The sequence below is a fragment of the Microplitis demolitor genome, chromosome 8, assembly GCF_026212275.2.
Source record: "Microplitis demolitor isolate Queensland-Clemson2020A chromosome 8, iyMicDemo2.1a, whole genome shotgun sequence".
NCBI lineage: Eukaryota > Metazoa > Arthropoda > Insecta > Hymenoptera > Braconidae > Microplitis > Microplitis demolitor.
The window spans coordinates 15,361,529-15,377,792 of record NC_068552.1 but is presented as its reverse complement, the minus strand read 5'-3'; the positions used below and the strand labels follow the sequence as shown (position 1 = coordinate 15,377,792).

General features: G+C 30.3%; 2 protein-coding genes across 3 annotated transcripts; both read left to right on the top strand.

Moving 5' to 3' along the window:
* Positions 1–4: 4 nt before the first annotated feature.
* LOC103573141 (scm-like with four MBT domains protein 1) lies at positions 5–4,790 on the top strand. Of its 2 annotated transcripts, none has more exons than XM_014443886.2 (7): positions 5–170; positions 753–819; positions 1,359–1,768; positions 1,848–1,937; positions 2,020–3,391; positions 3,468–4,123; positions 4,228–4,790. In XM_014443886.2, the coding sequence occupies exons 2-7, from the start codon at positions 774–776 to the stop codon at positions 4,387–4,389; spliced, it is 2,736 nt and encodes a 911-aa protein (XP_014299372.1). In that variant the 5' UTR covers positions 5–170; positions 753–773; the 3' UTR covers positions 4,390–4,790. The 2 variants fall into 2 exon arrangements, with proteins under 2 accessions (XP_014299372.1, XP_008550292.1); XM_008552070.3 differs by lacking the exon at positions 5–170 and adding an exon at positions 404–602 and having other exon boundaries at positions 4,228–4,789.
* Positions 4,791–6,779: 1,989 nt separating this feature from the next.
* On the top strand, positions 6,780–15,773 carry LOC103573142 (neuroglian). The gene is made up of 8 exons (XM_008552072.2): positions 6,780–7,061; positions 7,971–8,044; positions 9,840–9,966; positions 10,424–11,839; positions 11,922–13,696; positions 14,712–14,984; positions 15,316–15,408; positions 15,582–15,773. The coding sequence occupies exons 2-7, from the start codon at positions 7,990–7,992 to the stop codon at positions 15,405–15,407; spliced, it is 3,738 nt and encodes a 1,245-aa protein (XP_008550294.1). The 5' UTR covers positions 6,780–7,061; positions 7,971–7,989; the 3' UTR covers position 15,408; positions 15,582–15,773.
* Positions 15,774–16,264: the final 491 nt, after the last annotated feature.

The window sequence follows — 16,264 nt, the reverse complement described above, 5'->3', positions numbered from 1 at the left end:
AATATTCTAGTTGATTTATTAACTTATAAATTATTCACTTTATTTCAAACCATACCTTCTATAATTAAACTTTTCCATCAAAAATTAATTAATTTTAAATAATTTTAAATACCCGCCATATTAAAATAATCATCCCGCTTAAGTACAAGAGCAATAAGTGGATAATTAAAGTAAGTAACCTAATTAACTTGTAACTGACATTTTATAAATTTTAAACTGAAAAAATTCATAACTTCTTAGGTAAGTAATTAAGAAATGACTTTTATGAATTAAAGTAATGATATATAATATAGAATATACTAGAAAATTTTAAAATACACATATATGTGTATATATTCATGTGTGTAGTTAGAAAATCCGGAATGGTGGAACAGAAATGGATTCAAACATTTTGTTGGCCGTTCGAGTATTTCACAAGCGCAGAATAACTTGCGCCGTTAACATACACATGCTTTATACTTATACATTACTTTAGTCAGAAAAATAAATGATAAAAAATGTACATTTATATCGTATAAGTTATTAAAATTTAATAACAAATTTATTTAAATAGTTGATAATAATAAAATTGTAGTGTAATTTATTTGTTGGTTAATTTCCTGGTAAGTACATTTAACAAATTTAAATTTATTTCAAAAACATTTGTCTAATGAAATATTAAGAAATTTATGAAATATAAATATCTATAGCTATATTTCCTTAAGAAAAATTGATAATAATTTTAATCCACTTGCGCTTCTATTCACGTATAGATTGTGAATTATAACAAAATAATGGAACCGAGTACAAATCAAATGCAAGACAAGATGCTGGATGAAGGTAAAATATATTTTTTTAAATTTCATTTTTCATTTTTGTATTATACGTATATATATTTTTAACATTACTGTACACGATGCATTACTCGTTATTCATTTAGTTTTTGTTGATTATATAATTATTGAAAATTCAATTTTCTTTTTTTATTGATTTAACTTTGAAAAAAATTTTTTTTTTGTAACCTTTGGTTATTTATCGATATATACTAACTCATTATATATTTTTAAATTTAATTATTTCGTTAATTACCTTTCCACTTACTTATTAAAAGTACATTAGATCGTAACAAATTATTCATATTTTGGTAAATTATTGCGTTGGTTTAAAATCGACTATTTATTTTTGAAAAATATATTATTTTATGACGATAAAATATAAAATGTGATAAAAAAAATCATTGCCAATTTTTTTGTCTTATTTTTAGAAAAATTTTTTAATAAAATTTTTCAAATTAATTTAAATTATTATAAATAATTTATATTAAAAAAAAAATGTCGATGCAATGGATGATAAATTAAAAATTATTTATTTATAAATAGATAATGGATTTGTATGGCAAGATTATCTCGATGCTACGGAGAGTATTGAGGTGCCACAGATAATGTTCCCCCATGTAGAATTAACATTACAAAGTGAAATTGAAATCGGAATGGCCCTAGAGGTTCCAACGTCTAAAAGTCCCAATGAAGAGACTTCATATTGGGTAGCAACGATTGTTGTTGCATGTGAATCATTATTAAGACTGAGATATTTCGGTAGCAATGATAAGTCACTTGAATTTTGGTTTAATTTAAAAAAAGAAACTGCCCATGAGCTAGGATGGTGTTTGGGGAATAATAAAAAATTAGAACCTCCTGATGTTATTTTAAAAAAATCTCCAGACTGCTTAGAAAAACTTGGAGACTTTTTAGGTGCTGCGAAATCAATACCTGTTCAAGTCTTGTCTGGAGTAAGTATTGATCGAATAAGCTTTTATTTTATTTTATTATTTTTATTTAATTATAACAAATAAATATTTTATTTTAAAGGAGGAATTAAGTATGATTGATAGAATTAAACAAGGAATGAAGGTTGAAGTCAGTGATTTTTTTAATCCATACAAAATATGGATTGCTACTGTAAGCAAATTATATTCAATTACAATATTTATTTTTATTTATTTATAATTTCTCATTAAATTATTAATTTTTTAAAATTTAGATAATAAAAAATGTTGGAGGAAGACTTTTGTTACGGTACGATGTACCAAATACTTCTAAAGCTCCAGTGAAAGATTTCTGGATATTTTGTACATCAGAATCTCTTCACCCGTATGGTTTTACAGTTAAGTCAAATTCGAAGTGGTTTTTAGAACCACCAAGTTCGATAGTGGACACTCATACGTACGAAGAGTGGAAAGAACTGATAGAATCTGGACAAGAATATCAAGAGACATTGAATCTTTTCAATAATACTCTAACTCATCCTCATCATAAATTTACTGTTGGCATGAAGTTGGAGGCAGTCTCACCTGTTGTGCGTACAAAAATATTTCCGGCAACGGTTGTCAAAGTGATCGATGATATATATTTTCTCGTTGAGTTGGATACCTTTAGTCCAAATAAAAAAAGTAATAGTAATAATTCATCGTATTCATTCGATGAAAAAACAACTTGGCTGTGTACTGCAGACCATCCTTATATATTTCCAGTTGGTTGGGCTAAAGAGCACGATGTTAAATTGACAGCACCCAAAGGTTGGTCATTGCACAGTCCCGGTGAATTTGATTGGGACATATATTTAAAAGAAAGTAATACAACAGCTGCACCCAGTGAATTATTTTATTCACGCGAATCAGCAATCGACTCTGGTTTTGAAGTGGGTATGCATCTTGAAGCTGTTGATCCACAAAGTGAAAATACTATTTGCGCTGGTTTTATATCAAAAATAACAGAAGATTTATTGTGGATAGCACTAAATAATTATAAAACACGAGCTGAGCATGTTGTTCATATGCATTCATCAAAAATATTTCCCGTTGGTTGGTGCGAATCCAACCACTATCCTTTGAAACCACCAAGAGATTATGAAGAAGTTTGCAAAAAATTACAAAAAAAACCTGAGAAAGAAGATTTTAAAAAAAGTTTTATTGATATACCGATACCTGAATCACGATCGTCTCTGTGGTGTCCGAAAATTTATTTCAATTATCGTTGCTTTACCGGGCCGATGATATCCAAAGGCAAACTTGCTAATTTACCTAAATCTGTGGGTCCTGGACCAGTTACTCTTGTGATGAAAGAGGTATTATCGATGGTTGTGTCCGTTGGTTACAGAAGTGCACGTATTCTAAGAGTACTTCAGTGTGACACTAAACCAGAACCTGGTTATCATCTTGAAATTTTAAAAGCTAAACATAAAAATAATACCTACCGTGCTAGTGTTGCTGTTGTAACTTCCGGTGAAATGGTACCAGAGTTTTGTAAAACTATTTGCCAAAAATTGAGCGTCTGTCCAAATTTATTTGGCCCGAATCAAATACCTGAAGATGACTGTCCTGATAAATGTAATCGATCAACTAAAACTAAATATTGTAAGTAAAATATTTAATTAATAATTTATAAAATTATAAATAATATGGTAATAATTTATATATTTTTTAATATCAGTAATAGGGAAACGAGGAAAACCTAAAGGATTCCCAAGTATTCTGGAGGCTAAAACGAAACCATGGGGTAAAAAACGTCGCAAGAAACGTGTTGAGGGCAAGCAAAAAAATTCACCTGAGCCTGATCAAGATGACGAAATGCCTTATATATCAATAGATATACCTAAAGAAGAGCTTGAAGAGATCGAAGACTTTGACAGCAAGCCACCTTTATCCGAAATAGACGTCATGATTGAAAAAGACATGCAGAAGTCAGATAAATCAGACGATGTCAAAACTGAAGTTCCTTCCAGCAATGCCTCGGATGACTCACGAAGTTCTTTCAATGATCGTAAAAGCAAAAATAGTGCCGATAGTCCCAACAGCGACACCAGTAAAAGCAAAAATAATAGTTCTGCTGTTGTTAATAACAGCAACAAGTACAATAAAAAAAATAAAAAAACAAAAACGAATAAACGTGATCGTGATTGGGATGACAGCATTGAGTCCGATAATTCAGACGTTTATGTCGAGGCAGACCAATGCAAAGCAGAAGCAAAGCGTCCGAAAACGCGAAAACTCAACACAAATCCACTATTTTGGAGTGTTGATGACGTGTTCCGGTACCTTCGTAAGACTAATGACTGCAAAGACATCGCCTACAGAGTTAAGCAAGAGGTAAATATTTTTTTTTATTGTTATTATTATTCAATACTTAATATTTGGGGTTGCAGTTTAATTTAATTTGGTTCTTAAATGTTATTTATTTTTTTATCAAACAGGAAATTGATGGCTTGGCATTTTTATTATTAAATTTACCATCTCTTACGGAACACATGAAACTACGCGAAAGTATAGCAATGAAATTATGTCGACATATCGAACAAGTAAAGGTAACCTTTTTCTTAAAACACATAAATGAAGAAAAACCGGAAAAAAATTAATATCTATTTTTAATTAACCTTTTAAAATAAAATAATGACGTGAATAAGCAATCACTAATTGAATAACATCTTTTTTTGTATAAACATTTTTCAAAGTATTTTATCATTCCGTTATTAAATAGATTTAAAAATAATTATGATTTATATGTAAAATATAAAGTAAATTTATAATTTAACTTTATTGCAGAGTCATATATATTTGCATATTGTCTTTAAAATATTTATTACACGCCATTATTATTATTATTAATTATTAATTGTAACATAACTGACTAGATATATTTGTATAGATAGATGATAATAAATACTTTAATTATAAGTACTTAGATGAATTTTTGTTTTCGATAAATGTAAATATTTTTATGCATGAAGAATTGTTTTATTGTGATTTTCTTTCTCAATTTGATGTAATGAGGATTTAAAAAAAAAAAAAAATATCAACAGTGAAAGTAATTATCGACTTAATTATAATAAGTGATAAGGATTTTAATTATTACTAAAATTACCTACAGTCGAACAGAGTAAGAAAAAATATTTTAATTAAATATTATATTTTATGCAAATGACATTTTTAATTCAAGCTGACTATTTAAATTCAATTACTTCAAAATTTTGACTTTAGTTTAATATATATTTATAAATATAAAGTATTCCTATGTATGAGTATAATTGTTAATCTGTAAAACGTTAATAAAAAATTGATTTTTTATTTAATTTCATAAGTACCATTGTATTAACTGTATCGTAGTTTTTTAAGATCTTTTTTTAGATTTAATATAAGTATAGTGTAAAATAATCTTTTAGTTTTTTTAAGATCTTTGTTGATATTTTTAAAAATAATATAAGTAGTTTTTTTCATAATTATGAGTTTAATAGTTTATCGAATTTGAAAAATGACATTTTTATACCTCAAAGATTTAGTTCTCATTTCTGTCGTGTGAGCGCGTTTTTAGTTTTCAAAGCGCGGTATTAATTTATGAGTGTAAACGTAGCTGATAATTGAATGTTTTTAAAATTTATATATCTTAGAATAAATAAATAAAATGTAAGTAGAGTGAATTTTAAAATGCGTATTCAAATAAACAAAAAATCAGTGCGCGCATTTTTTTGAATTTCATTTTAATTTTTTTATTTAAAATTTAAATTGACTCATATTTGCTACATTCACACTCATTGAAAATGTACAGAAATTCAAATTTATCGTAAGTGTTGCGTAATAGTGAGAGAAGGGGGTAATATATATAACAGCTTATGGTCTGTTCGGATTCTCCGATCGGCGCACTGGAGCGCTTGCAATATAACCGGGAAAATTTTAATTCATAACTAAATTTAATTAGTAGAAAAAAAGTGAATTACCAATCAAAAAAAAATCCTGTCCGCTACGAGACAGATTCGAGACAGACTACGAGACAGATTCAAGACACGCTACGAGACAGATTGCAGTCACTACGAGACAGGTTGCAGACACGCTACGGCTCGTATATACATATGTATAAATACATTTTAAATAATTCATTAATTATATTTTTTTTGTTGTTTTATTTCTATTGGTGTGTTCGGACCCGCCACCCAGGGTACTTTGACGCTTTTCTCGCACACGAAATTAACATTAATTTCTATCAATTAATGATTGATTTGAAATACTAAGATTTGTTTCACTTAAATTTCACTTTAATCAATACATTTTTTTTTTAATTGGTAATTCACTTTTTGTCTTCTAATTAATTTTAATTATGAATTAAAATTTTCCCGGGTATATTGCAAGCGCCCCCTGTGCGCCGAGCGGAGAATCCGAACAGACCATTAGTATACCGCAGTCTTCCCGAATTTAAAAATTACAAATAAAATCAATACTTGGCGGTCTGTTTAAAAAATTTTCTTTTAAAAAGTTAGTTTTTGTACATTTATGTGTCACAAAAAAACAATCAAAGTTTTTTTTTGTTGCCGCTAAAATAATTAACATCCATCATTGCTTATGATATTAAGAAAGATAAGTAAATTTACAGAATATGAATACTAGTATTCAGTCTTTCCCCCAGATTTCAATGAAAATTACAATCAAACTATCGATTCATCGATTAGTAAAAAAAGTAAATAACTATCTGTCATAAAATAATTTTTGCCTTCAAATACATCGGCTGGATACTGATACTTTACTTCGTAATTTTAAAAAAAGTGACACTAATATTTAAATATGAAGGTAAAGTTAAAAAATAAAAATCTAATTTTATTAACTTGACGTCTAATTTTTAATTGAAAATCTTTTCAGCATTATTAATCATACCGAGCGATTATAACGATTACCTTGATCGAAACAGTAGTACTCGAATTCATAAAAAGATGGCATTCGTAACAGCATAAAAAATAGTGACATCGACTGGCGCGCTGATCCCGGGAGGGGCTTCGCGTCTTGGATCCGCTGTATGTGTAATTCTAAACACGTTTACTTACACAGTAGTTCTCTATACATATATTTCCATGATTCGTCATAGTATATAAGTATATATGTGTGTAGAAAGACCGAAATCCCCGCGAGTGAGACACCCATATCATCATCTATACTCCATAACGTACGGTACTGTTGAATCAAACAGTGGATTTTTTTAACAATGACATGGTGATACATTATTGAAGTAGTGCTTTTTACCATTTTAAAATTAACTTACTAAACGGTGAGTTTATTCATAATAATATTGATAAGTCCTCTGTCAAATAACAGCCGAAAAAATTTTTTATTTCATGTTTAAATGTGTTGAGATTCCAGTGACAGTATTCTCGATCAATGCTACTGTCGGGTGTGACCGTTTGCCAAGCCTATAATATCATGTTCCATCGTGTTTAATGTTTATACATGTATATATACACATATATTTATATATATGTATACATATTTCGACTTTTAAAATATTTTACCTAATGACTGATCATTTTTTGATAACACTATCAGTTAAATAATTATTCTAGTATATAAATTTATGTATAAAACTTTTATATATAAATCTATTTTTATTCCATGCTGTCATTTCATCCGTTTAGCATAAAATTCAACCGCGATATAAATGAGATTGGATGAGATCATCAAAAGAGAACTAAACTACCTGTTTCATCAACGAATCCGCGTGTTTTAAATCCATGCCAAGCTCTTAAGTCTTACTCTGATATTACACAATCGGACTGAGTACATATAATAAAAATATATGTACATATAAATGCAGTGTGTAATATTTGTGGTCATTATATTTCCTCTACATACTTGTTAATGTAGATTCAACAATTCTCATTCATTTTAAAATACTCTAGGTTGATGACATCAAACTTTATACCAGTAACTAGTAACTGAGTACACAAGTACTTTGTTATACTCATTACATTGTAGACAAAAGATTCTTCATTATTATTGTAATTTTTTTTTGCATCTTTTTACGCGTCTCCAGTAGCAACCGTTACTCCAAAACAGTAAATTATCCAATTAAAATATTTTATCGAACCCGGTTTATTTAATTACACATTTAAATAATTGATATTTTATATTTAATTAAATTAACATATTGATAGTTTGCTTATTTATTTATTTATTTTAGTTTCATCAATAAAGGGACCATGAAGTGTTCAATATTTATTATATTAATCTCAGCACTTTACGCATCAGCCATTGGTAAGTTTAAGTAACAAATTCAATTAATTAATTTATTAATTAATAACTTTATTGGATAATTGATATTATGAAATATTACTTTATCTAGTCATCTAACAATCGACTTTTCAGAGTATTTTTTTCTCCAGCATAACTAAATTAAAAATTTCATTGTTAAATGACTAGATATTTTACTATATACTTTTTTTTTCTACATGTAAGTTTTGAGATACTGAATTACAATTAGTAATAAATTTTTTATTTTGAATTATAGTTCGATTACCGGGCTTATTACAAGGTGAAAGACAATTAATGACAGAGATGTAGATTTTATAATTACTTTGCTTTTTCTAATCATTTAGAACCATTTAGAAGATGCTACAACATTCATTACTTATTATCTTAATGAATCATCAATTAATATTCAAACTTCCTGAAAATGTGTTTTTTAAAATTAATGTCTCTTTAATAATATCATACATACATGCATTTAAATTCATGAGTCATGAGTCATGATCCATTTAATTATCGTGCTATTCTTTTTTTTTTTTTTAATATAAATCATCATACCCATAAGACATTTTTTGAATTAATAATTCACTTAATAATCGTTTATAGTTTTTAGCACCAGATAAACCTAATTATATGTATTTTAAATATTAATTAATTAATTAATCAGTGTGATATTGCCTTGCTGCATTATTGTCATCATCTTTATTTTATATCTTACTATTTAAATATGTACATATACATATACATATATATTAGGCTGATTAAATAAAAATCGCACATTTTTTTTTCTCAAGGATACACTTTCAAAAATTTCAGTAGGGTAAAAAAATGTCTGTTAATATCAAAATTAAGTATTTCCTGATTGCAATTTTCCATTTTTTATTTAAATTACATAAGAAAAAATTTTTTGAATTTTAAATTTTTTCTCATTAAAGACTTAGTCTCTTGAAAAGATCAATACATAATTTTACAGAGAATAAAATGCTCTACAAAAAAAGTTTCTTATCAATTTTTGATAAATTGAATATTTCAAAAGTTATTCGAAGTCAAAGTTGAATTTATAGAATTTTTATGATTTTTCGAATTTTTTGATGAATCTATCAGACTTATGACAAAATACTATAAGACCATTTTTGTAGATCATTTTATTTCCAACAAATTATCTCTTACGAAATTTTCGAAAGTCTTCAATGCTCTTTAGTTATTTGCTTTAGAATCACATTCAGTTATAATACGACTTTTGAAACTGATTGATTTTGGATGCGAATAACTAAAGAGCATTCAGAAATTTTGAAAAATTTGGATGATTTGTAATGGATGATTTGTTGGAAATGAAACGTTCTACAAAAGATGTTCTATAATATTTAGTAATAAGTCTGATTGTTTCATCTTAAAGTTGAAAAATAGAGAAATTCTATAAATTCAACTTTGATCTCAAAAAACTTTTGAAATTTTTAATTTATCAAAAATTGATAAGAAACTTTTTTTGTCAAGCATTTAACTCTCTACAAAAATATGCATTGAAAAAATTTTTTTTTCATGTTATTTAAATGTTAAATGTAAAATTTTAATCAGGAAATGCGTAATTTTGACATTAAGAGCTCTAATTTTAAAAGGCGTTTTTTTCCCCTACTGAAACTTTTGAAAGTGTGTCCTTGAAAAATAAACAATAGTCGATTATTGTTAATCAGTCACATACATATATAATTACATGAGTGTAGTTTTTCAACAGTTTGATTGTTAATTTAATTATACTTATAAGTAGAAAAGATAACATTAATAATAATGATTTAATGATTTACAGTTTCATCACCACCGCGCATGATAAAACAACCACCGACAGATGAATTGCTTTTTCAAGTAGCGCAGCAAAATGAAAATGAAAAGCCGTTTGTTATTGAATGTGAAGCTGAGGGAGAACCAGGGCCAGCGTAAGTTGACATATTTATTGTTATCGTTATATTTATTTATTTTTTTTTCTTGAATCAATCATTACGATAAATTAATGTAGCAGACAAAAATGTAAGATAAATTATCATAATAATATTTAACATCATTTATGTCACGACATTTAACTTGAGAGGAAGAGAGAATGCATCAAAGCTTTAAGTAACTAGTCTTAATCAGTTGGATGACCTCATCATAGTCTCAAGTATAAAATTACCACGCCCGGGTGAGAGAGAAAGATAAAAAATCCATTGCGTATTGACCTTAGTAAATCGTATGACTAAACTTTTATAATCCCACAGTATTTTTTTTAATAAGAAAAAAAAATTTGATATATGTATAAAATAACTATGATATTAATTTTATATTTTTGCTTCGGGATATTTTTATACCAATGTTATTATTAAAATATTGACGTCGTATTTTTTTTCTAATGTTTAGCTATACGTGGATAAAAAATGGAAAACCTTTTAACTATGCTGCGTACGATGACCGTATATCAGTACAACCTGGTCGCGGAAGTCTCGTGATTGCAAAACCGCGGGATGAAGATCTGGGACAGTACCAGTGTTTCGCTAAAAATGAATTCGGTACAGCAACTTCAAATTCTGTATTTGTACGTAAAGCCGAGCTAAATGCGTTCAAAGAGGAAGAAGTACAATCGCTGACCGCTAACGAGGGTGACCCGTTTCATTTGTCTTGTGCGTCACCAGATGGTTGGCCAAAGCCAAATGTTTTTTGGTTAATTCAAGACTACCAGGGTGCCATTAAGTCTATTAATAATTCGCGAATGACACTTGATCCGGAAGGTACACTCTGGTTCAGCAATGTCACCAGAAATGACGTTTCTGAGGACTTTTACTACAAATGTGCCGCAACAAGTCAAGCTCGTAATGAATTTAAACTTGGTAATTCATTTTTATTGAATGTTATTTCCGGCGGATCTTCAAATACTCACAATAAACATGAACCAGTAAGACAGTATGTAACTCGTAAAAATGAAATAGCATTTCGTGGAAAAAAAGCCGAATTGTACTGCATATTCGGTGGTACACCACTGCCGGAAATAATATGGAGTAAAGATGGTGAACGTATTAAAACATCTGACCGTATTACGCACGGTAATTATGGTAAATCGTTGATATTAAAACGCGTTGATTTCCAAGACCAGGGGGTTTATACATGCGAGGCTTCAAATGGTGTTGGACGTGCTATTTCATACTCGATTAATTTACAAGTCAAGTCAGCGCCGTACTTTACTGTTGAACCGGAAATAGAAAATGCCGCGGAAGATGAAACTGTTACGTTTAGATGTGAAGCTCATGGTGTACCTGAACCGGATATAAAATGGATTTATAATGGTAAACCTATTGCAGAAGCACCTGACAATCCTAGACGAGAAATAACAACAAATTCAATTACTATTAGACAATTAACTAAAAAGGATACTGGCAATTATGGTTGTAACGCTACCAATGCCCATGGATACGTTTACAAAGATGTTTATGTCAATGTATTGGCATTGCCAGCTGAAATAACTCAACCACCGGCTGACATTGTGACAGTTGATGGCAAAGATATTATAATGTCGTGTCGAGTATTTGGTGCACCTAAACCTGCGGTTAAGTGGATACGCAATGGCCAAGAATTAACTGGCGGACGGTTCAAGACTCTGGATTCTGGTGATTTGAAGATAACCAATGTTGGTTTTATTGATTCAGGTGCTTATACCTGTTATGCTTCTAATAAACTTGGTCAAGATGAAAGAAACGCTACACTTGTTGTTAAAGAACGAACTAAAATAACCGACAAGCCTGAGGATTATGAAGTTTACGCAGGATCTTCAGCAACATTTAGGTAATTATTTATTTTTTTATTAATCTATTTATATATTTAAATATCAAATACTACATAATATATATTTTATCACTATCAATAGGTGTAATGCTATCACGGATTCAACTCTAGAGCTAGAAATCGAGTGGCTGAGAAACAACAATTCAATAGACTTTGAGATTGAACCTCGTTTTGTACAAACAAGTGACAACTCGCTAACGATATCTAAAACAACTGAATTGGATTCTGGTATTTATACTTGTGTAGCCAAGACAGAATTAGATGAAACAAGAGCCTCAGCAACTCTCACTGTCCAAGACGTGCCAAATGCTCCAGTATTACAAGGAATACAGTGCTACGAAAATGAAGCACGAATTAACTGGGTAGCTATGGGTGACAATCGAGCGCCTATTTCACATTACATCGTTGAATACAACACCAGTTTTACACCCGACTCTTGGGAAGTCGTTCGTGATAATATTCCCGGCACTTCACAAACTTACAATCCACCGATGTCGCCCTGGGCCAACTTTACATTCCGCGTTATTGCTGTAAATAAAGTCGGTCGATCTACACCGTCACCACACAGCCAAGTCTGCACTACTCTGCCAGATGTACCTTACGAAAATCCAAAGAATGTTATGGGCAATGGAACAGACCCCCATAATATTGTCATCTCCTGGACAGTTATGCCGCAAATTGAACACAATGGACCGAAATTTCAGTATCGGGTTATGTGGAGAGAAGATATTCCCGGGAAAGAATGGGAGAGAAAGGACATTTCAAATTGGCGTATAAATCGTTATGTGATAGATAATCAACCGACGTATCAAAGATATCAAATAAAAGTCGTTGCTATTAATGAGGTAGGAGAATCGCGGTCTGAGCCTAAGGTAGTTATTGGTTATTCTGGTGAAGATGTTCCGACACAGCCACCGGGTAACTTTACTGTTGAAGAAGTACTTTCGAGTACAAAAGCACGATTGTCTTGGTCTCCAGTTCCTCGAGATACCGTTAAAGGTGAATTACGTGGTTATAAAATTCAAACATGGACGGAGAGAGACGCCGAGGAAGGAATGCGAGAAATAACGATTCCCGGTGCTAATACAACAAACGCAATTATTGATAAATTCGTTCCTTACACTAAAAATTATGTTAAAATTTTAGTATTCAATGGCAGATATAACGGTCCCCCATCTGAGATATTGAATTTCAATACACCTGAAGGCGTTCCGGGTACTGTATTGAGTTTAGACGCTTACCCGTTAGGCTCGAGTGCTCTCTTCCTCAAGTGGACTAAACCAGCTGAGTCAAATGGTGTTTTGACGGGCTACAGAATTTATTACCAGATTGTCGAAGGCACATCGCTCGGTCCTTTGCTAGAGCGACAACCTCACGTCAATAATCCAGAGGCCACTTCTGCTAAATTAGCAACTCTTAAGCCTGAAACAAAATACCGGGTACACATACGCGCGACAACGCGTGCTGGTGAAGGTGTTGACTTTTACATTGACGCCGATACTCGCAGCTCACAGAAACCCGATGTGCCACAATTCCAATGGCAAGTTATACCCAAAGAAAATGGATACGTTACTATTAAACTAACTTGGCTACGCAATCTTAATGGCTATCCAGGAAGTCATTTCTTCGCAAAGTATAAGCTCAGAGGTGAGACTATACCACTTGAAACAGAGCAAGAATTTTTGAGTGATGATCTCGAAATAAGAGGGCTTTTGAGCAGTGAAATTTATGTTGTATCTATTGTCGCTGTTGATGGTGACTATTTGACTGAAAGTGAACCTCAAGAGATCGAAACAAGTAGTGAGGGCCCAATCATACAACCAAAAGAAAATGTCGCCACAGCTGGATGGTTTATTGGTAAGTAAACAAATCATTTTATATTTATCTATTAGATTAATTAAAAGTAATTTTAATTAAATATTCATTGTTGGTCGACTTTATAGAAATCTAGTTTTAGTATTTGTCCTCATGCTGGTAGATTTTTCAAAAAACTTTCTCACAATCATTCATAATTGGTCGAGTAGGTTCCAAATAAACCACTGGTTCAAAAGTTTATACACATATATGAAATATAACACTTTATCACTTGGATGATGGCCACAATTTCCAACAAATCTCTAAAACTTGGCACACTTATTTTTTTGTTAAGCATCTTGACCGAATCTAAAAATTATCCAAATTGCTCTCTAAGCTTCGAAGTAGTGGGAATTTTTAATTTTGGGAATTCAAAAAATCTTTATTTTTTTTTTTATTTATCTGTACAGAATTTTCAATAAAGAGGTGACCGTTTATTTCTATTCAAAGCTCTACTTACCTTCAATTTACACTATTTAACTAATCGTTTTAACCATTTTTTACCAACAGAAAAATAGATTTTTAAATTTATAAAACAAATTTTTTGTGCCTTGTCACAAACTTAGAACTTATTTTTTTGACGTCTCTTACCTAAGATAAAAAATTATTCAAATCGGTCTCTGAATTTCTGATTTTATTTTTAATTCGAAAGTGACAGCTCGTTTTCGTTAATTGCATCTGAAATCTTCTTTCATAAGCTTAATTTAAACTTATTTATTTAAGGATGGTTTAAGAAAAACTCTAATTAAATAAAGCGTAGTAATGAACAGTAAATAAAAATTATCACAAAATCTAGCTGTTTAATTAGTAAGAAAAACTGATTTTCTCAGTTAATTGAATCAATTTTAGCTTTTTTTTTTCCTTCTTGGCTACCGTCCTAATTGGGCCGCGTGCCCAATCTTTTAGCTTAAATACAATTTCAAAATAATAATAATAATTTTTAACAGTTAATTAATGAATGTACACTAAAAAAATCTACTTCCGTTTCGGCTGCCAAATGAACTTTTTTTTACCCTAGGTATGATGCTGGCTATTGTCTTTCTTCTAATGGTGCTGATAATTGTCTGCATAATAAAACGTAACCGCGGTGGCAAATACGCGGTACATGAACGTGAACTAGCTGCCGGACGTGGTGATTATCCAGAAGAAGGTGGATTCCACGAGTACTCACAACCACTGGATACTAAATCTGCTGGCGGGCGCACTTCCCTGGCATCATCATCTCATCAAGACGGCAAACATCCGGAATCTGATACTGACTCTATGGCTGAATACGGTGAAGGCGATACCGGTAAGTTATAATTATTCTAGATTACATAATAATTGTTGTATATATAGAAAATACGCACATGCTTTTCTGGACCTAGAAAAATATTTATTTACTTAGTTAAATTTCCACAAACCACCGTAGTATTTTTGTCTTTATTACTATTACATTATTTGTTAGTTAAAGTTCATTTATCATCCCCGTTTATTTTTATTTTCGCAAATTAGTTTTGCCATATTATTAATCATCAAAATTTTATCTTTTTTTTTTTATCGGTACCATAATTATCAATTTTTTTTATCCATCCAATGTATTGTTTTTTTGTTTTTGTTACGTTTCGTTGTAAAAAAAACAGAAGGTATGAATGAAGATGGGTCTTTCATTGGTCAATACGGCCGTCAAAGGAAACCAGAGCCCAATTCACAAGCATTTGCAACGTTAGTCTAAGGTAGGCACTAACGGGCTATTTATCATTTTATTTAATCTCCAATTATTTTTTATTTTTTAAAACTTTAATTACTAATAAGTAGACGTATCAGTATAAAGGTATAGAAAGTATTTAGATTTTTTTGTTATTGTTTTGAACAGTATTATTAAATTGTGATTGTTGGAAATTTACAGGACGTTTCACAGAAGACGGATCATTCATTGGTCAGTATGGGCCAAAAGGAAGACCTGATGAAACACCATCAATTCCAACAGGTTCGATGGCAACTTACGTTTAAATTTCGTCGTGTTTTCAATTGACATCTTCACCGTCGTATGTTTTAATTTTACTAATGTGTATAATAGAGAAAAAAAAAAAAACTAAAAATTAAATACTAAAAATCGTGGTCATATTAAATATGAGGCCGGGAATCCTTGCCTGCCGAATGCAGCTGCTCTGTAAAAGATTTTTGCGCCGTGCGCAACGTCCATTCTTTACTGCCAATTTAGATTTTTTTATTTTTGGGTTTTATACCAACAAAATCATCTCCAGAGACACTGACTGATAATATAAATTCATATTTTATTATTTTATTTAAATAATTGTAGTTATTAATTTAACCGGGGGTCATTGGATATTTTATGAAAATTTTCCTCTCAAACAAAAAAGGAGCTCGGTAATCTCAGATTTGATTGATTTTTTTTAAGTTTTCATTTGTTGAGAAGAAAATTGTGGACAGACTTTATGCACCCGGGAGTGATAGAGAACAAAAAATGGTCCCTTTAAAAGAAAAAAAAATACTAGAGTCTTTTGAATTGCATTTAAAAATTTTTTATTGTTGAACTGAAATAATATATTTCTTTATGCTTTTATTATA